Source organism: Ostrea edulis, chromosome 4, assembly GCF_947568905.1.
Source record: "Ostrea edulis chromosome 4, xbOstEdul1.1, whole genome shotgun sequence".
NCBI classification, from domain to species: Eukaryota; Metazoa; Mollusca; class Bivalvia; order Ostreida; family Ostreidae; genus Ostrea; species Ostrea edulis.
This window is the reverse complement of record NC_079167.1, coordinates 18,229,475-18,254,270: the sequence shown is the minus strand read 5'-3', so window position 1 is coordinate 18,254,270 and position 24,796 is coordinate 18,229,475. Positions and strand designations below refer to the sequence as shown.

At 35.9% G+C, this 24,796-nt stretch overlaps 1 protein-coding gene across 1 annotated transcript; it reads right to left on the bottom strand.

Moving 5' to 3' along the window:
* Window positions 1-11,172: 11,172 nt before the first annotated feature.
* LOC125671870 (uncharacterized) lies at window positions 11,173-18,834 on the bottom strand. Its single transcript, XM_048907855.2, has 3 exons — window positions 18,539-18,834; window positions 14,428-14,664; window positions 11,173-12,997 (listed from the first exon to the last, which is right to left on the bottom strand). Exons 1-3 carry the CDS (start codon window positions 18,587-18,589, stop codon window positions 11,855-11,857), a joined length of 1,431 nt encoding a protein of 476 aa, XP_048763812.2. The 5' UTR covers window positions 18,590-18,834; the 3' UTR covers window positions 11,173-11,854.
* Window positions 18,835-24,796: the final 5,962 nt, after the last annotated feature.

Sequence of the window (24,796 nt, the reverse complement as noted above, 5' to 3'; positions counted from 1 at the left end):
ATGATATACATGAATATATTATATAAGAAATAAATTTCATGTTTGAAAATGCATGAGGGAAAGAACTATACAACGCTTCACATCGGCATACTTCATGAAGCACAGCGCAGTTCATACCCTCATTTATTTCCAGAAATGAAATTTATTTTTCGTATTTAAATTCTCTATATCTATATATCGACAGATGTGGGCATGGTACTTTACTTATACGTAATATAGTCCTATACAACATTGGGCGTCTCAGTTGCGGATTTGAAGTCTCTGCAGAACTGTAGCTCTCTCGGAAAATGTTGGGACAGACCAGCTATGTACAGATTTGCTCTCAGGATTTTCGAACTGCGCATATTCTAACTCGCCTTTCGAAAACTTTTAAAAAGTACTAATTAGTTCTAAATTCTTTATATAACGATTTATTCTCAAAATTACTACTGAGAATTCACCATTTTGCTTAATTTAATTACACCAAATCTTCCAGCGAAGCAAATGCCAAGACCCCTAAAATGAGTGTGCCTTTTGCCTTTATCCTGCTAACCCACCCCCCTGGAAAATCCTGGGGCCGCCACTGAATTTAAAACCATTCAGATGTCCAATAAATGTACTACTGTATTCATATAAATCAATGCCTGTTGAAAATTTATAGGTGATGTCATAAAATTATATAGGATTGTTTTTATCCCTTCGCCATGTTGAGAGACTGAGTCCAGTCATGACACCAGAGATTGTAAAGGTTAACAGATGTCGATGTCTTGCTGTATATTAGTTGTAGTACAGTAGTTCTCCGGGGGTGGGGACAATATTGGAGTATAACGTATTCTAGTATGTCCCAAAACTTTCATAGAGCTACAGTTCTGCAGTTAGCTATATAAACCCCGACTTTTAATTTTTTTACACTATCAATCTAAATTGCAGTAGATTTTATTGTTTTATTGAAATTTTGTTAGGAGAGTTTTGTTTTTGTGTGCGTGTAAAATGGGAAATCATGGATAGAACGAGGTCGATATTCCTGATACCCAATTATACGGAATTGAACGTTGTAAAAGGGTTATTGGAGAATAGGTAATGGAGGATTCACCACGTGTTGCTGTATACCTTGTGTTTCTTCCATTATACACAGTGGTCACGAGACGCTAATTTGTGCGGAAGCCGGTATGTGCCAAGGTTTTAAAAGTTTTAAACTGGTGGCTTTTAAGGACAAAGAATATCGCCGGTCCAAAGAGGTACTGAAGACCTCGTGTAATAATTATGCAAGAAGTTTTTAAAAATTACGTTGTCAAACATTTTCTATTGAAAGAATTATTATCAAAATGTAAAATAGCGTTACTAAGAGTGAGACATCTCCCCCCAGAATGGCCATATAGTGGCTTCTCCCCAAGAATGGCCATTATAGTGACTTCTCCCCTGGGGGACTATAATGGTTCGTCCTCTTGCCTTTCTTGAATTATCCTATATAAGGGCTTTTCCACGTGCCTTTCTGTAGCGTTTTATACACAGTGTAACATCTTCACCAGCCAAGGGTTTTCGGTCCACTCCACTTCCTATAAACATTGTGGACCGAAAACCCTTGGCTACCAAAGATAACATTGTAATGGCTCGACCACCAACCTTCATTGTTCATAACGAGGCCTCATGGGAAAGGTCGGGATTCTATTGATACCAAAGGAACTGGGGAACGAGCGTCTCGTAAACATTATCTCCGCACGTATTGGATTTAGATTTTATTCATGGCACGTTCTCGGATAATTTTGCCAAAACCAAATTGGCGTTGAATTTAAACCCAATAAGTCACCCGATAACCTTTCAACCCAATACGTCATCCGATAACCTCTCAACCTAATGCTCATCCAAATGACATCTCCAGATAAGCTCATGTATCGTATGACATCGTATATACTATCATTTGTAAACTTCAGACCCAACCTTACCACCTACTACTAGTTGGGAATTCATTTTCCTACAGCCATACGGGAAGTCATTGTCCAGCCGGGGAAATAAAATTTCTATGGAGGTTGGTGTAAAATTCCTCAAACTAAGAAATTTGCGAGACAGTCACATTGTCAAAATGCTACATATCATACTACAGTTGTAACAAAATGCACCACATATACTGACAAGCACACATATCATACTGACATAGTACACCAAATATACTGACAAAGTACATGTATATCATACTGACATAGTACAAACATATACTGACAAAATACACCAGATTTACTGACAAAATACACCACATATACTGACACAGCACACATATCATACTGACATAGTACAAAACATATACTGACAAAATACACCACATATCGTACTGACAAAGTACACATATCATACTGACAAAGTACACATATCATAGTACACATATTATACTGACAAAGTACACATATCATACTGACGGTCGTACCAGTATTTGGTACAGTCTATCTACACATGATACTGCAGGATAAGAATATCTATTGATAATTGTCTGGAAAGGAATTCCATTTTCAGCCCTTCTTTCACATAACATGAAATCTAATTATATTTCGCGTGGTAAACGCGAGTTTCAATGAGTTAACTATAGTCATAAGAGCTAGTAAATGTTGAAGATATGATGCAGGACTCCCAAAAACTGCTAGCCTGAGTTTTCTAGCTTTGTTATGATATGTATGTGTTGAAGAAAAACTACTAATTACTGCCTTTTAACTGCTGAGTGTGTACCCAATAACGAGGAGTTGGGATTTTATACGGGAGAACGTTTAGAAAATTTTGGACAGCATTATTATTTGTACATGAAAGTTCAATGACCTTTGGAAATCAATACGGCCAAAGGCTCTCCAGCAAGTTGTGTAAACACGTTAGAAAATCCTATGGCCTTTTCATTTGAATACCATAAGGGGTCGCACCGTGATCATGACCAACCTGTATATATACGGTTGTCTGTTGGATAACAACCACCTTATGTAAGCTAGACAACCATGTGACCTTTGAACGTTTGACCTTAAAATCAATAGAGGTCATCTACAGGTCAACTTGTGTAAAAATGTTCTATGAACAATGGACATTCTCTAGCAATCGGTTGAACAACACATCGAGTGACGGACACATGCGAAACAATATCCTCCTCTTCTTCGAAGGAGACAAATATCCCCCGAGAGTATTCTGTATCGAAAAGACATGCTTCTATGAGGGAAGGTTTCCTATATAACACCGAAACGATATTGAAGATAGAACGCCTTGCTATATAACCGAATTAGGAGAGAGAGAGGGAGAGAGAGAGAGAGAGAGAGATGTGCACTGACACGCTAACAGATTATTTGAATGGTAGGGATACCGACGGTATGGTAGGACATTTCAATAAAGTGTCTCCTAAAGATATAAACTTGACGAAGTCCTTAAATATTGTTTAAGATAATTTCTTCGCCAATGCACTAAATAAAATCGTTATTCCATTGCTTTCAATGAAATTGTACGGGAAAGTGCAAAACACGATGATGTGCTTTTTAAGCCACGGTTGTCCTGGGAACTGATAATCAAACAATGGAGCACGGTATCGTAGAACGTCCAAATTGGTCTTTTTCCTGAAGAAATTACCCGGTTACTAAAGGAAGCTTGTTAATGACACCGCAAGGTGCGTGATTATTATTTTAATTACACATTCACTTCTCCAGAGTGAGTGAGAATTTTACGACTGTACTGCTGCCAAAGCGTTTTACGTGAATGAACTGGTGCTTCACTTGATGTCCAGAAATCCATTTGCTCTTTAAAAATAATGTTTTTGTAAACTAAATTCCTCATGCATTCCATGGGCTAGATACGGAATTGTTTTACTGTACGTCAACTGAAAGGGGAAAATAAATTTGTTTAAATGTTTTTACATGGCAGATACTACGTGTTTCCATGGCAGATATCATGTGTTTACATGGCAGATACTACGTGTTTACATGGCAGATATCATGTGTTTACATGGCAGATATCATGTGTTTACATGGCAGATACTACGTGTTTACTTGGCAGATATCATGTGTTTACATGGCAGATACTATGTGTTTACATGGCAGATATCATGTGTTTATATGGCAGATACCACGTGTTTACAGGGAGATATCACGTGTTTACATGGCAGATATCACATGTTTACATGGTAGATACCTTGGGTTTACATGGCAGATCTCCCGGGTTTACATGGCAGATGGGACGTCATTTAAAGGGTACCAGGGCTGTGTCAAGTATCGCAATGCCTTTAACACGTAATCCATCGTTTCCCTGGTTTTCGAAAAAGGGCAAGTTCACTGGATGCCGTCAGGGAAACTTAAACTACCTTGCAAGTACATATCTATTTCATTCAATAATTGTCAGCTATACCGTTCCGTAGTTGGGAGATCTCTGTTTTCTGTGGGGTGACGACTTACTAATTACAAGGTAGATAAACTGTTCTGGGACATTAGATAACGTGAAGTCTATCCTTGATTTCCCACCCCATGTGACACATAAAACATCGAACCATGAGCAGTCTCATCCCTAATGTCACCCCTCTTTATGACGTTTCTCGTGAATAATTTACAATGCAGTGAAGATACCAAAGCCGATAAATAGTTTACAGTTCGATGCAAAAATACAAAACAAACAAAAAAAAACCACACAACCCGACACTTTATTTTTTAAATATTTGCTCAGTGTTATTTCAATTAAAAATCTTATGATTTCACTTTACATGTATCGTTTACCCCGATGCTTTTAGGAGTACCTTTTACTTAAATACATATAAAGCACTTGGTTCCAACAACGCCCGATATCCAAGTGTCGAATAAAATAATATAAGATAAAGCTTTATAGTTCTAGTTGGCGAGTTACGGGGTATATTGCACAACACGGGTAAACGTGACTGACATGCATATTATTTGTAAAATAAATGTAACTATCAGATATAAAAATATTAATTAAACACACGCAGTGTTCAGTGAAAAGAAAGCATTTCTAATAAAATTCAATAACGTGGATTGCAAAGTCAAATACAAAAACTATATATAGCACTGAAATGACCGACACACAAACAGACAGATTGTCAAATTTTGAGAATGAGCTGTCCCTTCCTCAGGACAAGCGAAAAATATTTACATAAATAAAAAGTGCACTAAAAAGATAGCACTAAATCTACGAACGTATATACACTGGAAATTACATGTTTATTGTTTTTGGCTTGCTTAATTTCTCCAAAGGGTGATCCACAAAGCGCGAAGGGATAAGTGGTAACGGAATTATCCCCAGAGGAAAACGAGTTAATTAATGATTAATTATTAATCAAATAATTAAGAATTTATGAGGATTAAGTAATGATTAAAACTTGATAGTTGTCCCGAAATTTTGAGAACCTGATTGTTCGTTTCGTGTCGTTGGTCAATTCAATGCACATGCATTTGTATATACATGAATATGAAGACGTTCCTCTCTTTTGCCATTTTTTTTTTTTTTTTTTTTTTTTGGTCTGCCTTCATCATATCGAAGCCGCCTACATACATGAATTATAGCTGTCGGGGATTTTACAGACATTACATTCAAACTGAAAGCAGTCGTTCACTTCCTCATTCGGTGTTGATCAATAATCAATAACCAAACTGAATTTTGATCATACTATAACTTTACCGTATTTTTCTTTCATGTGGATCACGACAACAACATTTTTTCTATAATGACATGTCAATCTCAGAAAGTGTAATTTCACAATTGAAAGCTGAGTTATTTTATTTCATTTCTAAAGTTTTTTTTATTATACCGACCAAAATTTAGTGAAGATTGTTACATTACTTCTTATTTGAGGCGCTTGCCACCAAGAAATTAGTTTGCTTCTATTCATCTAATTTATACTCCATTTTACAATAAAAATTTATTGATGAAACTAATTTCCTTTTATAAATTCATCTCTGTTGCAAATCATTTACAATATATAAATTCATATAATTATAAACCATTTTACAATACAAAACCCTTTATCATTTCATAAAATAGTTTATGGATTAACATCCCAATATTTACAAGACCTTCTGCAACCATGTTTTCCACCTCAGAATTCTTACCTCTAAGAAATCAGGATCCTCTTAAGTTTAGCTAAATCTGCTTCATATATGAATATAAAACAATGGAATGACTTGTCTCTTAAAATTGGAAGTGTTCCAACATTATCAGAATTAAGACTGCAATAAAAAAAACTTCATTGCCTAAATCCTAGGACATAATATAAATCGTAAAGCAAATATACTTCATTGTCAACTGCGAAATAATGCTATAGTAATTTACATGCTGATCTATTTAATCATTTTTTGGGGGGAAATCAAATATGCGATATGTGTGGAAATATTCCTGAAACTGCCACTTCTTCATGAATTGTCCAAAATACAATTTACAAATACAAAAACTAATCCAAAGCTTTAGTAAGCAATTGCCCTTATCCTTGAGACTTATTTTGAATGGAGATAACAATTCAACCAAAATATTGCAGTATTTGAATTTGTGCATGAATTTATTCTGATCTACAAAGAAATTTGTGTAAGCAATTTCATTTTATTATAAAAGACACATTTGTCGAATTAGACTATCCTCTCGTAATCTTGAAATTGAAACAGGCCGCCATAACAATATACTTAGAGAAAATAGAGTGTGTAAATTTTGTAAAAATGACAGAGGACGAATGCCACTTTATATTAATTTGCCCTCATTACGAGGAATTTCGACATAGATATATCAAAAAGTATTATTGGCAAAAACCATCTGTTTTCAAATTTGTACAATTATTAAGTGTTCATAATGTACACGAATCTTGCAATTTAGGGAAATATTTATGTCTTGCACTTAAGTTTCGAGAAAACCTTGTTTAAGTCATTCTCCGTTGCTTGCTTGAATTAGTACACTGCCATACAATGTCATTTTTATGTACATGTATTTATGAAATTGATGTGATAAGACATATGTCTTAAGCAATAAAGAATATATAAGTATTATCATAGAACCAATATCCGATTTTCTTTCTTTTCGTGTTTCTTTTTCCTAATTTGTGTCTTCTGTTTGTAATATTCATACATGTATCTACAACTATCGATTTTTCCAATTACACATTAAAGTCTAAACTATTCAACAGGTTCATACGATATTATTGTAGAATAAACTATAAGCTGCCATCTCATGAATGATCTTTATCATTGCAGTGTTCAAATATCACAGATATCCTTTGTGTATCTATATATTCTAATGTCTGTATGACCTTGTACCTTCTACGGAGTGCCTACTATCTGATCCAATTATGAATTATCCTGATATTTGAAATACTCTTCAAATTAACTACGCTGTGCACCTTCCGCAACCACAAAGTATTTTTTATGAATGCTCCATAAAATATCTATAAGAAGGAATAAAATGAAATGTCTCCTAAAAGATAAAGTAATAAATTTCCATTTCACATGTATTTAGGTTTATTCAAATAAAGTCGTTAATTTTCATAAATATTTTCTAAGAACTACAAAGTCAACCCGAGTCTTCTTGGCGGGATTTATCAGATATTTATACCCTGCACAAAAATCACAGTAAATTTGGACTTTCAAATAGATTTGCAAACCAAACACCTTTTTTAATAATCTGAATAAAACACACACACAAAATCATATAAAATAAATTTTGTATCATATTTTGATGGTGAAATCATGCTTCATACGAGTGAGCCATTAATTAAAAAATATTGGTGTAAGAGATTTTTTGTGTCCCACAAATCCTGAAGCATTATGTAATACATCTTCGCTAGCCAGGGTTTACGATCCGCCTCTACAAACGAGAAGCGGAGCGGATCGTAAACCCTTGGCTAGCGAAGATGTATGTAATATGATTCCACCTGTAATCTTCTTTTCTTTGTCTTATTGTAATCAGACAGAAGCGCATGGCGTGAAGGGAAATGTTACATATTCCCATCGCACATTATCCCTCGTATACTTATGTTTTAACACCGTTTGTACTTAAATGAAGATCATACCATAACTACGGGACGATTTTGTATCATCGTTATATGTACCAGAGGTGTATGGAGCGCCAAATTAACATAAACTCAAATAATTGAAGATATCTTCAATTATTTGAAGATATCATCAATTCAATTATTGCTCTCTTTAATTGAATTAATGCGCGCATTAAATCAATTATTGCTCTCATCAAATGAATTAATGCGCGCTTCAATTCAATTACTGCTCTCATCAATTGAATTAATGAGAGCAATAATTGATTTAATGCGCGCATTAATTCAATTATTGCTCTCTTCAATTCAATTGATGCGCGCATTAATTCAATTAATGAGAGCAATAATAGATTTGATGCGAGCATTAATTCAATTATTGCTCTCTTCAATTCATTTGATGAGAGCATCAATTTAGTAGAAATATTGCTCGCAATAATTAATTTAGAGCTCGGTATAAATAATTTGATGATCTCTTTAATTCAATTGAAGATATCTTTAAATCATTTACAATGCTTTTGTATAAGGAATTAATGCGCGCATCAATTGTTTTAAAGAGAGCAACAATTCAATTAAAGAGATCATTAATTCAATTGTGGATATGTTGAATTGAAGATATCTTTAATTATATAGTTGCTCTCTCTAAAAGAATTATTGCTCTCTTCAAATGAATTAAAGATATCATTAATTCAATTGAAGAGAGCAATAATTGAATTAATGCGCGCATTAAATCAATTAATGCTTTCATCAAATGAATTAATGCGCGCATCAATTCAATTATTGCTCTCATCAATTGATTTAATGCGCGCATTATATCAATTATTGCTCTCTTCAATTGAATTGTAGCGCGCATCAATTCAATTGTTGATATCATTAATTCATTTGAAGAGACCATTAATTCAATTAAAGCGAGCATCAATTCAGCTGAAGAATTAATGCTATCATCAATTCAATTAATGCGCGCAATAATTCATAATTGAAGATATCATTAATTATTTGAAGATATCTTTAATTCAATTGTTGCGCGCATCAAATGAATTAATGATATCTTCAAATAATTGAAGATATCTTCAATTATTTGAGTTTATGTTAATTTGGCGCTCCATATAGGTGACGTTTTTACGCGTTTCCGAATCCTATATGTCCTTGCAGTATGTTTGTATGTTTCATGTGAATTGTTCAATTAATATAGTTCAAACCAAAAGGTGTTGCGATCTGCCCTTAACGCTTTGTGAATTTTGGACTTTCGTGTGCAGGAACCTCCAATTCGTTTCAGCCACTAACACATCTTTATTTCAATTATCTCCTCTGTTTGAAAACAAAATACCACCCCCACCCCCCAAAAAAGCCCCACCTTCAAACAAACAACAAACAAACAAGTACCCCCCCCCAAAAAAAAAAAAATAAAGAAAAATTAAAAATAAACTTTAAAAAATTACCCCCCCCCCTCATCTTTATTAATTTTGATTCATGAGTCACCCCCTTCAAATGCTCTCAGTAAATCATATTTTATGATACTCCTTCAATTCAAACCACAGAAATTTAGATTGATTTATTGTATCTTGCTTAACGTCTCGCTCGAGAATTTTTCACTCATATAGAGACGTCACCAAGACCGGTGAAGGGTTTCAAATTTAGGCCTATGCTCGGCGCTTACGGCCATTGAGCAGTGAGGGTTCTTTAGCGTGCCACACCTTCTGTGACACGGGACATTCGTTTTAAGGTCATCTCCGACGACCCGTGACATTCACACTTGATGTCGAGCGTTTGGCGATTGAACTGTCACTACCTGTTTTAACGACTTCGGTCTGTTGCGGCCGGGATTCAAACCCCGGCCTTCTGCATGCAGGGCAAACGCTCTAACCTCTTGGCCAAATTTAGAAATCCTTTGATCTGCTTCAACTTTGGTTGTAATAAGTTTGTTATCCAATCATGCCCCCCCCCCCCCCCCCCAAGTCAAACATAGAAATACATGGTGAATATATATATAAAAGATTCGCACGAACGGAGGTTTCAAGTGCCAAAACAATTTGCATGGATCAGCATGTAATGTAGACACAAACAAACTATACCTGGGGTCGAACTAAATTTCATGTAGGACATGTTTAAATGTTCAAGCGTCTTCGTGCAAGGTGAAGATAACGAACAGTGATCAATCTCATAACTCCTACAAGCAATACAAAATAATTAGTTGGGCAAACACGGACCCCTGGACACACCAGAGGTGGGATCAGGTGCCTAGGCGGAGTAAGCATCCCCTGTTGACCGGTCACACCTGATCAGGTAAACGGAGTTATCCGCAGTCAAAATCAGTGTGCCAAGAACGGCTTAACAATCGGTATGAAACACGTCAGACAGCATTTGACCCAATGCGAGGTTGTATTGACGAACTAGATCGTTATAACGACCATAGAATTTGCGAAATGCTGACTTCAATCGAGACTGTTGAAATCCCTGTACCATCAACTTGTTTGTCAGTAGCTTACCTCGATTTAAAAACTGACTATACCCAGAACAAGCTCTTGCATATCGAATCAGTTGAGATATATAAACACCATATGCAGGTGATAATGGAATATTGCTACATAAATGTGGGAAGTTGACGATGGAGAAGCTGAAATCATCCCGTTTGTCATACAGTTGAGTTGTCAGTTTGCCGTTAATGTCTAATTTCAATAAAATATCTAAGTATGAAGCAGAAGTGGACGACTCTGTGGTGTCCTTTATTTCGAGCTCACAGGGATATATCAAATCGACATATGAATGGAAGCTATCATTGTTAATAGACAAAACGTCATCGATATATCTAAAAGTCGAATTGAAGGTCACAGCGAGAGATTTTTTCTTCTCACGTAGAAGTTTTTGAATAAATTCTTCGTGTATTCCAAAGTTGTCCAGTTATATGTATTGATTTTGTGTACTTAAGGGGCACAGAAAAGTTTGGCCACACAAGTTCAAGATTCATATTTCTATCAAAGTACGAAGTCTCAGGCGAGCGTCTCGGCCCTACAACTGCATGTTTCCTCGAAGCACTCGCAATAAAATGGAAAAAAAAAACCCAAAAGCAAAACAATACCAAATCATTACCGTCTCAAAGGAAGGTGACTTTGAGAAGAGTATAGAAGAAAAAAATAAATCTTTACAATTCTCAACTTCAAAGGATTCCAACGACACGGGACTTTAGTTGATAATGACGACTTGAGCGCACAGGTTACTTAACAATCTTTATTGGTAACAGGTCACAGCATCAACGAACGCATAACAAGTTAAATATTAATCTACATGTACAGAGCATACACCCAGTATGTATAATTAAACAGTGTTATTTGCCTTTAATTCCACGGTGTCTAAGACTCTGAATCAATGACTCGATGTTGACTTAGTATTGAACTCGTTGAACATTGGCAAAATTTGTGTATTGCATTACGACATATTTTACTTCGTGAAACAAACCATTTATTGAAATACCCGGATCAATGACCAATTATACAAGGAATGACGTCTGCTATGAGCCTATATTATGGAAGTTTTTCTGAAATTAGAAACCAATGGCTTCAATTTCATTGAATTCTACAAATAGGTACCCTAAACTACTAATTAACATTCTATGTGTTCCTTTTCTGTTTAAAACACAAACTCTGTGATTAGCATTTTTGGTAAGAATTGCCCAGAATTTGTCAATCAGTGTTAATTCGACGTTCAGTGATTAGAATCAATAGCTTTATGGAAATGGCAGGGGTAAGTATTGATTATAGGCAAATCTTCAAGAGTTCGAGACGAGAATATGAAAAAAAAAAATATCACCACACAACTAACGTAACTAGAAAATCAATTTCAATACTTTTTTTCAAGTGCAATACCCAAGCGGTGTTCAATGACCAGTATTTTTTTCTACCGATTCGGATTTTCACGCGACGCCGGGGGACCCTCTCGTAGTTGCCAAATGTCTTTATCCAAGTTCTTGGCCTTTCCCGGTTTTAAAACACCCTCGTTTGTTTCGCCTCCCTGACCTGCATGTAAAGGAGGCAGATACAGAGGGTCCCGGGACGATGGCGAATTTTGTATCCCAGGGAGCGGATCGCCATAGGTAGACCATGGATCCCTGAAAGCGGACTCTAGGACGGCAGGGCTGGTGGCGGAGCGGTGTGTAACAGTTGACTCACGACTGTGTAGCTGTACTGATTCTCCCTTCGAAAACATAGTGTCCACTGAAAAGTCTCGAAATCTGGCACTATGTTTTGTTGCGGAGTTGTATGTGTTCCTTTTACTTTTCTTTTTGTAGACACTGGCACTGTCGGATAATACTGGCGTTTCACATGAAGTTACATCTCCGCTTGGGAGTTCCAGATGGGGAACATTCTGAGAGATCGTTTGGTTAGAAACTCGTGTTTTCGCGTCTCTCTTTTTCTCTGACCGCGAAGATGCTCGAGAAGTAGCAGCAGTGTCCAACTTTACAGAATTGTTCTGCTTATTCTCTGAATCAGGATGGATCTCTATACGCGGCGTGTTCAGTGTCTTGTTCTCCATTTTCTGTCTATTTGTTTTATGTGATTTTGAAGTCTTCGCTTTCCCATTACTATCGTACGAAATATTCTGGTCGTAACATAACTGTTTAACTTCCGCTGCGCATTCACGCATTGTGCGGACAAGTTTGCCAAATTCCTCTAATTCATCCTCGGTATCTGAGGCTGCCAAAGTCGAGGTCACATTTGACCTCTTTGACCTTCCCCCTGTGATGTGTTTCCTGCTCCTTGATGACGGTTCCCTTTTGGGTTTTAAAACAGTTGGTTTAAATCTGCTGTCGGTTGATATGGCATAATTAGAGAATACTTTCAGAATCTTTTCACGGTGCATAGTTTGTGCACAGTCAAGAGCTGTCTGGCCCCTAGAGTTCATAAGGTCAAACAGAATATTAATTCTTTTTTGGTAGTGCGCCTCCAGTAAGACCTCCACAACTTGTTCATTTCCGATCGAGCATGCGTACATCAGTCCCGTGTTCCCATCCCGTTCTTGTATGTTCACATTTATATCGGCCTACAATGGAAAGATCATACATTTCAAAACTGAGAGATTGGATACATTTAATTCATAGTGTCCTACAATTCAAAGACCGCAGTTTTTTTCTTTTCAAACACTGACAGAATGGGTACATTTAAATAATGAGGCATATCATACATCATACAATATTGATTGTAAAACTTGATACTTCAAGACAATAGGATGATCGTTCATATTTCGACATTGTTAGAAAAGTTTTTGCGTGAATGCAATATCATTAAAAATGGATCCCGGATCGGTATCATTGATTGGGGGAAAGGTGTACCGATACAGATAAGTGTTTTAAAGAACCTGACCACACTACTGAGGTAATAGAAATATTGTGTTCCTGTCATTGATCCTCCATAAATCCGACTGCTTTGAAGTAGGAAATCTCTTCCATGAGATTAAGTGCTCAGTACCATTGTTTGCCTGCAAACTTTTGATATACCGAAAAAATTCCAGATCTATAGTTATCGATCTAAAAGTTTAAACGAGACCTCGGCATCCCAATATTCAAACGAACTCTGATTGGTTTTTGGAGAACTCTTTGTTTTTGGTTTAAATGAATGTTTATGCATAGAGTTTGCCAGGGGGGACAATTTTGCTGAAACCTTGAAAAGTAAATATAGATCTGTTTGCAAATAGGTTTAATCAAACGTTAATTATTCTATCGCAATTTTTGGTAAACAAAGTGTTGATCGGGTTGCAAGAGGAATAAAAGGATTAATCGTAACTTTCTTGAGGTAGAAGTATTTTCACTGGGCCAATATTTGTGTATTGGATGGAAACGGCGAGAGGGTCTTGGCAAGATTTCTTTATAATTTTCTGGTAACCTTTGCATCATTTTAATATAGTTTTACTGTGTATTTCATACTTCCTACAATCATCTCAAAAACACCCGAGACCATCGAAAAATTTATTAGTAGTAATTCACATAAACTTTAAAAAACACACCAAAAGATCTCTCTCTCTCTCTCTCTCTCTCTCTCTCTCTCTCTCTCTATATATATATATATTTGCAAATGTACTTTAAAGTGCAGGTCAACGGCACAGATGTCGATAAGAAAATAAGTCACCACATTTTTCTTTAGGAGGTATACTACACCAGAGAAATTTGATATGGATGAAAAGTGAAGGATATGTACAACAATATTTTGGAACTGAAAACTTTAAAATTTACTATATTTAGTCAAAAAATGCAGTTTTAGTAGACAGCAATCTGAGAAAAATTTTAAAACCCATATTGGACTCGAACACGCGATCTACATTTCAGCAGTCGACGTGCTCACCTACTGAGCTACTCAGCTAGACGAATTTTTGTAATGAATAGACAAATATTGCTGATATTTATATTTTCATCCATGCTTTCAAAGGAAGTCAACCATTATGACGATGTAGAGTACCTCCTTAACACAATATAATACCTGTTCCAGTAGAACTTTGAGCGGGTTGACTTGGTTCATGATGCATGCATACATAAACGTCGTTTGGCCTTTGGCGTTTCTTGCGTTAACGTCAGCACCCCGCTGTACAAGTGCTCGGACGAGCTCCGCCTTCCTCTCCCCAGGAGCGCGGGAATTCGCCATGGTGAACATGAGCAAAGTTTCGTTGTCTTCGTTGGACACGTTGACGTCACAGCCATTTTCCGTGACCAAACGTAACTGTAAAGGGCGAATAATTGAGAAATGTTTTGCTAAAATTCACGGCACTGTATACGGCACTGTATATTTGTATCAAGGTCAATCAACTGTTCGATCCACCACTTCGTTTCAAACTTAGTAGCGATTTTTTTTATTTATCGCTTTAAATATGTTTATAACAGTACATCTATCGTGGTCGCTATATAATAAAATAACAATGTAACAAATACTGAGTACAGAAATCATGGGATGGTAGTACCGCAGAAATCTACTTCTTGGTGTCCAATTCAGGATCGTAGGAGGCGCTGATTTAGTGTAAACAACTATGCAGCCTATTCTAAAAGATATTAGACGTATTAATCTATGATTAATTGATGCTAGAAATTAGTACACCAGCTCATAATTAAGTTGTACATTTTCTCATTGAATCTCAGATAATCCTAGCATCACGTACTAGATAAATAAAATATCCTTTTTCATTGTAATTTATAAAAATGTATTGATTAAAATGAAATCACGTGATTAATTACATAATATCGTACAGCGTGTTACAATGATATTATTAACCTCATGTTCCCATAAATAGACCTGAAAATTTACTATTGATTGAGTAAAAATGAGAAAGCAATTGTAGCATGTCGAGAGAAAGCATTCGTAAGTTTAAGAACTTGTCCCTTCCTACATTCAGTTACAATAAAATATGTTCAAATCAATCAAGCATGTCGCTATCGATCAGTCCATGATCTGATCGGCGTCCACCATCACCCTGGACCTCGTGCACTACTAGTATGCACCAGAATGATAAAACTTATGTTTCCAAATACTGACATAGCATGCTGCAATGACAGAATTAGACACCTCATGTTTCCCCAACATATCTCTAAAGAAGAAAAGTTAAAAGCATATGCTGCTTGTTGGTTTAGGACAATTCATGGGTTTATATGAATGAAGGTCGGAAGATGGGTTCTATTTAGCTGCAGAACGGTAGCTCTCTGAAAAAAATATTGTTCCGTCACAATATTTTTTCAGAGAGCTACCGTGCTGCAGCTAGGTTCTATTGTACTAATCAACAGCACAATACAAACCTAGGACTTTCCGTTCTCGCTCAATATTGTGCTCTTAAACTGGTTGGTGCAATAAAACCAAAGATTGACCGAAATCAGTATGCAATAATTGCATAATATCGCTTCAACGAATAGTATTAATTCGTGTAGTAAAGAGGCAAAGAAACGCATAGGTGACCGTGATACATTAACAGAAAGCAATCTCCAGCAAATTCAGAATGCCTTCTGGTAGAGATTGGAACAGAAATTATGTCGCTGGAATGAGAGCTAATCCGAATCAAAATACAAAGGACGGTAACGAAACATGACGGGAAAATTATCGGTCAACCAGTATCCCCCTTATTTTTCGGAACCCCCTGTACATTGTGATGCCACCAGCCCCCGGAAGCCTGTCCGGAATAATTTACTTTACTTTCAAAGTCCGCTGAATGTCTGGTATCATTAATTTATTTAATCTTTTTTTATTTTCGCTTTTTCGACTTTAGAACCGCCAGATCAATTTCGAACCTCCAAACCTGGTGGTGAAAAAAACTTTCTTCAAATAAAAGACCGAGCTCTTCATGGTTCAAACTTGGTATGGTCTAAGAAATGCCAAAAACGAATGGAACAAAATGATCGGGAATCCACGCTCTCGCTTCTCTTGTCTCCCGTGGGACACGAGGGCAATATTCAAATATGCATACTATATATAACATGGCATGTTAATAGCCAATGAAAATCACTAATAATGCATTTCGACCATAAAGTGAAGGACAGTAATGTTAAGTGGCTTTTCACTTGAAGCCAAGCAATAGACGCGGACACGCCTTCCAACAAAACTTCCGTCCTTGAGTCCCAATTAAGTTAAGAAAAGCCAAACGGACCGTGCTTCCGGACGATGATGTAAAAGCTTCCCGATCAAAGGAAAGGACAACAATTCAGAGTCTGCCAAAGAACACAAAGGCTACAGGTCTAGCCATCCTAATATAATGTGCGCTTCCTGTAAATATCGTGTAAAACCTACGTGTTGTGTAAAGAACATTGTCAGATAATGTAATGGGGGGTTGGTTTAGTAGGGGGGGGGGGCAAAATCAACGTCGATAAGATTATGTTACTCTGTCTGAGCGAGGTGGTGACTCAGGTGAGCACTGTAGCCCACTGGGTCTCCTGTTTACCGGTATCAGTTAGCGATTATTGTTCTTCCAGGAAATGCTTGCTTTTTGTGTCAAATTCCCAGAAATAAAGCTATATGTAATTGTTGGATTATAGTCAGGAAAACGTGCAATTTATTCAGAAGAAACTTCGCGAACTTTAAAGACGCGGTTCTTTATAAAATGCAGTTTTTCGTACTGTCCATTTGTGTATCCTACAGGGGCGAATCCAGGAATTGTGGTTACGGGGAGGGGGCACCATTTTATGAAGCTGGGGGCCAGTGGGTCCAGTGCGAAGCCCTGGTGGGGCCCAAGGGGCGAAGCCCCCGGAAGCTCCTGGATTTTACACGTTTTATAGAGCTTGAAATATGTCTCCTATTTAGTCATTTGTACTATTTTCTATCATTTTTTATAAGGTGAAATTAATAAAATGACGCAAATTTTAAGGGTTTTTGGAAAAAATTAAGTTCTCCCAATAAAGTAATCCAAGAAATCAAAAGATTTTGTTATTCATTTCTCCGAGAGTGGAAGAAATTATTGCTTCTTTTATCGTTTAGTACATTTTTCTAAACAAGACACCACGATTTACCTTAAATTTGAAAATTTTAGGGGACGCGCGCCCGCTGCGCCTACCCCCTTAAACCCGCCACTGGCCTAGGCGTATCCATTAACTATATGAAAACGAAATACTTCTGTCATGCTGACCAAATCTTGATAAGCATCAAATAGAGAACAATACGGGCTTCCATGACTCCCTATTTCAACCCACCTTCCGCATCCATTTAAATTCAGAATATTGATTCTCTCGTTATGTGGACTATTTTACTTGTTCAAAATTGTACAGCGATATATTATAAAAAATATTTCAAAGTACATGTATTCAAAACAATATATATATATATATATATATATATATATATATATATATATATATATTGTCTCGGACCAGAATGACGCTCTGTCGTTGAATAAAATTGCCGTCGAAATGTCCTCAGACAGAGAGAAGAGTAGCAAAATATAGGCGCCATGACGTCTGAAACTTATATTTTAAAATTGTTTCTTATATACATGTATGTTTGCATACTAAAAGTTTTAGTCCTCTACAAAACAAAACATTTGTAAAATTTGTTACTGACTCTGAAATACGTCAAATTCAAATATGTCGGATTAAACATTGAAGTCCTCGGCTTTAATGGACTTTTAACAAACCCGACATATTTCCGAAGAGCTTATATATATATATATATATATATATATATATATATCTCATGCATATATATAATCCTATATGTCGGGTTATATATATATATATATACAATGTATATATATATACACACACACACACACACACCCGATTATGTTATTTAAATGAAGAAACTAAGGTTGATGAATTAACAAAGAATAGCTAAATGTAAATAAAGTGTGCGAATGAAAATTTTCCTTTCGATTCAATCTACGCTAAACATTTTTAAGTTCCCTGGCTCAGAATTCACTAGAAGACTACTAAAAGTAAATACTGAGACGTAAATATAATTTTTAAGTTCCCTGGCTCAGAATTCACTAGAAGACTACTAGAAGTAAATATTGAGACGTAAATATAATTTTTAAGTTCCCTAGCTCAGAATTCACTAGAAGACTACTAAAAGTAAATACTGAGACGTAAATATAATTTATTTAATGAACAGAAGTATTTTAACCTACCTGTCGTGCGGTACATCCATTTTGAACTAGTCTAAATAAGTCCACTGCCATTTCAATACATGTACCGCTGCATCCCTGCCAGGTCTTTATCGGTCACTTACTCCGGAGCCGCTTACTCTAGGCTCTCTGTGCGACTGACGTCATCATCCAAACACTGAAGCCGATTTCTGCCCGCCAGCCGATACACGGCGCTTTAAAGTGTTTGGATTTCAATAATGGATTAATGATTGCTAGTGGAAGACCTTATAAAGCATAAAATATATGTTTCCATTTTTAACATTGATTGATCTATCGATGTTTTGAATATGCTTTTCATGAACATCCTTGCTCTTTTTTTTTTTTTTTTAACGAAGAAGCATGCGGGCTGTATAACGATTTCTGGGATGGTTCAAAGTCTACAGTACACGACTATAGATTGATATTGGAATACTTTTAGAAATGGATATCGTATAATAATTTTATTATGTGAATATTTCGCAGATTGCATGAGAAATGGTAGATTTCTAACTCTGTGCGTGTGTATGGCGATTGTTACGTGCGCGCAGATACTTAAATTACAGAATGTTTTAGAAAGACATTTAATAATTTAATAACTTCGATGAAATCAGAAATACAACCCTTGGTATCAGATGCTGAAAACCACATTGATTGTAAGGTTTACTAAGTGTGAATTGACACTGATTAATGTCGATCTGATAGCATATTAATAATTAGTTTCAAGGTTTTTTTATCATGAAATTTTTTATTATCTATACCCATGACATCACGAAATTAATTTTTTTTTAATGTTTTGGGAAAGACGAAAGGAGCAAGATGAAAATGGAAGTTCGATCAAGAAAGTAATGGGACCCGCCTTGAGGTCCAGCCTATTCATGGCAATGCCTACCAAGTTTTAGCATTTTGCGAGAGTGGAGTGGGGATTTAGATCTGAACAGTATTTTATTCATGTACATATATAGAAAATACATACATAAATAGGATAAGGCAGCAGGCACATTGCCTATCTATATGGCAAGCCCTTTTACTATTTATTCGAAAAATAAGATATCTCATTAAATTAAAGAGATATCTCTTATTTGAAAGAGATATCTCTTAATTTTAAGAGATATCTCTTTCGCTTAGAGAGATATCTTTTCACTTAGAGAGATATCTCTTACACTTAAAGATATATCTCTTTCACTTTGAGAGATATCTTTTTCACTTAGAGATATATCTCTTTCACTGAGAGAGATATCCCTTTCAATTCGAGATATCTTTCACTTAAAGAGATATCTATTTTGCTCTGAGAGATATTACTTTTACTTTGAGAGATATCTCCTTCATAAGAGATATCTCTCTAAGAATTCCTAGAGACATATCTCTCAAAGTGTTAGAGATATCTCTTTAATCGTTGAAAAAGAGATATCTCTCAAAGAGAAAGAGATGTCTCTTTCCAATATTTTTATTAGCCAAAGCAAATCTTACCATGATTGCAGCAATCCCGGGTGAAGATTTTGCTTTTACCGCATGTAAAGAGTATACAGGTAAAAAAAACAACAAAGACAATAAATTGATGAAATTTGCGAGCTAGACTAGATTCAGCCTCTCGGCAACTTGATAATGAAAGGTGGAGATAACGTACAGTGATCAATCTCATAACTCCAATAAGCAATACAAAATAGATAGTTGGGCAAACATGGACCCCTGGACACACCAGAGGTGGGATCAGGTGCCTAGGAGGAATAAGCATCCTCTGTCGACCGGTCACACCCGCCGTGAGCCCTATATCCTGATCAGGTAAACGGAGTTATTCGTAGTCAAAATCAGTGTGCAAAGAACGGCCTAACAATCGGTATGAAACACGTCAGACAGCATTTGGCCCAAAGATAGTTTGTATTGACGAACTAGATTGTTATAACTACCATAGACTTTGCGAAATGCTGATTTCAATCGAGACTGTTGAAACCCCTGTACCATCAATTTGTTTGTCAGTAGCTTGCCTCGATTTAAAAACTGACTATACGCAGTACAAGCTCTTAATGTTACCCCAACCACCTCTTCAACCTTTTCCGCCATTTGTACACTAGAAGTATTTTGATTGGTTAAAAAATAGGGTTGCATCATTTCAATGACAATACAACAGGGAGAAGTCATTATGATCACCTGGGGGGGGGGGGGGGGGTCTAAAGAGATATCTCTTTAAGTTAAAGAGATATCTCTTTTTTTAAAATTTAAACTGATATCTTTCTACCTTAAAGATATATCTCTTTTTACATTGATAGAGATATCTCTTTACGCTAGAGAGATATCTCTTTCTCTTTGAGAAATATCTCTCTAGCTTTAAGAGATATCTCTCAAAGAGAAAGATTTCTCCCAAGCGTAAAGAGATATCTCTTTTGTTAACAGAGATATCTCCCTAGCGTAAAAAGAGATCTCTCTAACTTACAGAGATATCTCTTTAACCAATAGAGATATCTCTCCTATTTAAAGAGATATCTTATTTTACGAATGAATAGTACAAGGCTTACCATATGTCTAAGCCCTCTTCATAGGTCAAAGGTAAGTTATGACAGAATATAATAAATATATACCGATAGTACGTGAAAATAAAAAAAATAAACGATTAAAAAAACACACCAAGAAATAGTTTACAGATAAGAGAGAAGAATGAAACTACATATGTATTATGAATAAAAGGGGAGTACAACTACACGCCGGTTTAAATATGGTAAGAATATAATATATACAATATTATATTTAGCTATACAGCGAGATTCACCACTGACACCATTTAGCAATATTTCTATTGTAACAGGGATATTGATAAGAGAACTTAAGTTATGTAAGAGTATTCCTCTTTGTACATTGTAATACGGATATTATATGAAGAAATGGTAACCATCTTCACGTGGATTACCACAAGATTACAAAATGGATTACTAATAAGACAATGATTAAAGAGATGTGCATTTAGATTGCTAGCCTTATTACGAAGATGGCAATGTATGATATTTATTCTACGTTTACCATAATCATATATATATGTGTGTGTGTATTTCTTGCAGGTTTTTAAAGCTTGTTTTTGAAATGTAATGGAATGTGATTTTGTTTTGTCTTCAGGAAGGTTAATCCAGAGTTTTATTGTAGCATGTACAAAACTATTCGTATATGATGATATTCTAACCGGGGGAACAGAATAAGTCCTAGTGGCCCTAAGGTTGCAATTATGATGTGATGATTCACAAAATTCTAACATCTCTACAAGATACATGTAGTTTGAAGTACATCCATTCATGATTTTATAGAAGAAATTAAGCCTATGATTTCTTCTTCTGATTTCTAAAGGTTCCCATCCCAATTCAATACCTTCTTGAAGAATTATATCTCATTCCCGTAATTGTTCGTGCTTCTGTAGAGTGTATCCCTATTAATTCGCAAAATGCGGCGGTTGAGATCCCTCAGATAACTTGCTGATGATTCTAGCAGTTCAATATATACATATAAATGATTGAAGTAACGTATTTACAATTTTATTAATCAATTATGTACAAATTATGTACAAATCTTGACTTTACTGTCGTGGCTCTGTTTGGCTCCCGGCTCTCGTAGCTCGGCTCACTTTGGCTCCCGGCTCTTTTGAGTCCCAGCTCTTACAGCTCGAGTTTTGATTATTACGATTAATTAAAACAGGAAAGACTTGTTCAGTCACGTCTGATTTTAATCAAAAGAAATAAACAATATGAATATTACCTTTTATCTACGGTACTGCAGATCTTCTCACTCTGGAGTCAAGTGCCAAAATGATGTTGAATCCACCGCCTCGCTTCTTTATATACCCTTTAGCGAGACTAACGCCACCTATCGGTCATACTCTAAAATTAAATCTTACACGATCGGAATATCTTTCTCCGGATCGTCTCACTTCTTCAATTTGTACATCTTCTAATAATTTTGTATCTTGTACGCTACATCCACCCCATACAACATCAGCATATTTTAGTACTGGTCCAATGAAAGAAAAATATATTTAATAAGGGAATATCTACTAAGTGTATATTTGAGCATTCTAAGAATATTGAGACAATTGCATGCTTTTTGGTAAACTCCTTGAATATATGACGACCAACTTCCATTAGACTGGAATTGAAGGCCTAGATGAATATGCTTGTCACATTGCATAATTGGTTCACCTTGAGTGCCAAAATGGAATGTAGAGTAGGACATTTATTTTCGAGTAAAATCAACATTTACAGTTTTATTTGGATTAAAAACCAACTGCCCACTGTACAGACCAGCGCCTAATACTTTCTAACTCAGATGGTAATGTCTGTGTTGAACTAATCACATCATCCACTAAAACAAACAGAGATGTGTCATCTGCAAAAAGCCTTGCATGATTCACTATGTTAGAATTAATGTCATTTATGTATAATAAGAATAAGAAAGGTCCTAGCACAGACCCTTGAGGCACACCTGCTTCTGTACCCTTATATGAATAACTACTTTCTGAGCTATGTCACGTATATAGTTCTCATTCCAATGGATAAGGGAATATCTTGGATACTATTTTGTCTTAATTTATATAATAAACCCCTATATCAGACCTTTTATATGATAAACCCCTATATCAGACCCTTTATATAATAAACCCCTATATCAGACCCTTTGTATAATAAACCCCTATATCAGACCCTTTGTATAATAAACCCCTATATCAGACCCTTTATATAATAACCCCCTATATCAGACCCTTTGTATAATAACCCCCTATATCAGACCCTTTATATAATAAACCCTTATATTAGACCCTTTATATAATAAACCCTTATATCAGACCCTTTATATAATAAACCCCCATATCAGACCTTTTGTATAATAAACCCCTATATCAGACCCTTTGAAAGCGTGGAGTGGGATGTCGTGCTATGATAAAACTGAAAACTGTGACGTTGTCGGGCGAAGCCACATCTGAAAAAGAAAACCAATCTAGTTGTCAGTTTGATTTTCTAATTCAAAACTTTGTCTCTGTCTACTCCTAAAGTGGAGGGGTATCTTGGCTCTGGTGAGATTGAAGGTAACATTGGAAATCATCAACCTGAGAGAACTATTGTCGACCAAGGCGATGCCGCAATGAGGTTGACAATGGTTTATCGAGGGGGGGGGGGGGGGGGGGGGTAATCTCCAATGTTACCCTCACTTGCATGCAATACTTATTTCATCATACTGAATGGTATTACAGTTGGCAAACTTAAAACGAATCGTCGTATGATTTTGATGATGGGCCCTATGCGCATGTATTCCGCGCAACCAACATTTTCTTGTAATACCACTTGTTGTCAAGTAATATTGACCGTTGCTACGTTTTATCATTCAGGGGGCGATAACATTTTTTATCAAATGTTTTTAAACCAATGAAAGTAAACTAATTCACATAGTTTTATAATATTAGAAAATAAAACACGATGACATCTTCACATAAACTACATACACCAAAAAAAAAACCCTTAAGAATCTTTATACAAAACATTTATTTAAAAAAAAAAGTGTATTTAAATAAACATATACTCTAAGGGGCGGTTATCGTTTATCCATCACAGCTTTCTATTCCAGAAAGTATGCACTGTTTTCTTTGACACATACATGCAAGAAATAAATTTCATGTTTGAAAATACTTAATAGGCACGCTTTACGCTAGCATACTTCATATTTATAGCGAGTTAACGCTTCATGAAAAGCATAATGGGATGAAGCGTTGCTGTTCATTTAAGAAATAAACATCACTTTTAAGCTGTTCATGGTCAGTATGAACGGATTTGGATTTGAGACAAATTCTGTGAATATATCCTTATGTATTTTTCAAAAATGAAAAGTATTTTCTGTATCTACTTCTACTTTCATTTCTGTCGGAATTCCCAAGCGTTAAAATATTGCTATATCTATCAAGATTCATAGACACTCCTTTCTCATTCACGAGCACAGGGGCTAAGCCCGTTTTGGGCCCGAACTCTGTGATACCATAAATAGCTACATGTATCATTTTAAAGGGAGAGGCAACCCTAACCACATAGTTCCTTTTATGAATAAAGTATCACTTACTGATATCGTAATTGACAGTCTTTAACTACAAAAATCCTTGCTTAACAATTAAATCAATATTAATCTATCATGTATTTTAAATTACCCGCCGATAAGAGTGACCATTGGAGTTTAATTTATGACGTCACACCGTCTGTTCCGGTTTATTTCATCAGCAGCACTGTAAACAGGACAAGTCACGAA

Bases quoted from the DNA above. Each gene is read 5' to 3' on its own strand.
- LOC125671870 (XM_048907855.2), bottom strand. From the start codon at position 18,589: ATGGCAGTGGACTTATTTAGACTAGTTCAAAATGGATGTACCGCACGA. The intron at 14,665-18,538 runs GTAGGTTAAAAT...CGCCCTTTACAG, and splicing joins ATGGATGTACCGCACGACAG to TTACGTTTGGTCACGGAAAA. The intron at 12,998-14,427 runs GTATTATATTGT...TTTCCATTGTAG, and splicing joins TCAAAGTTCTACTGGAACAG to GCCGATATAAATGTGAACAT.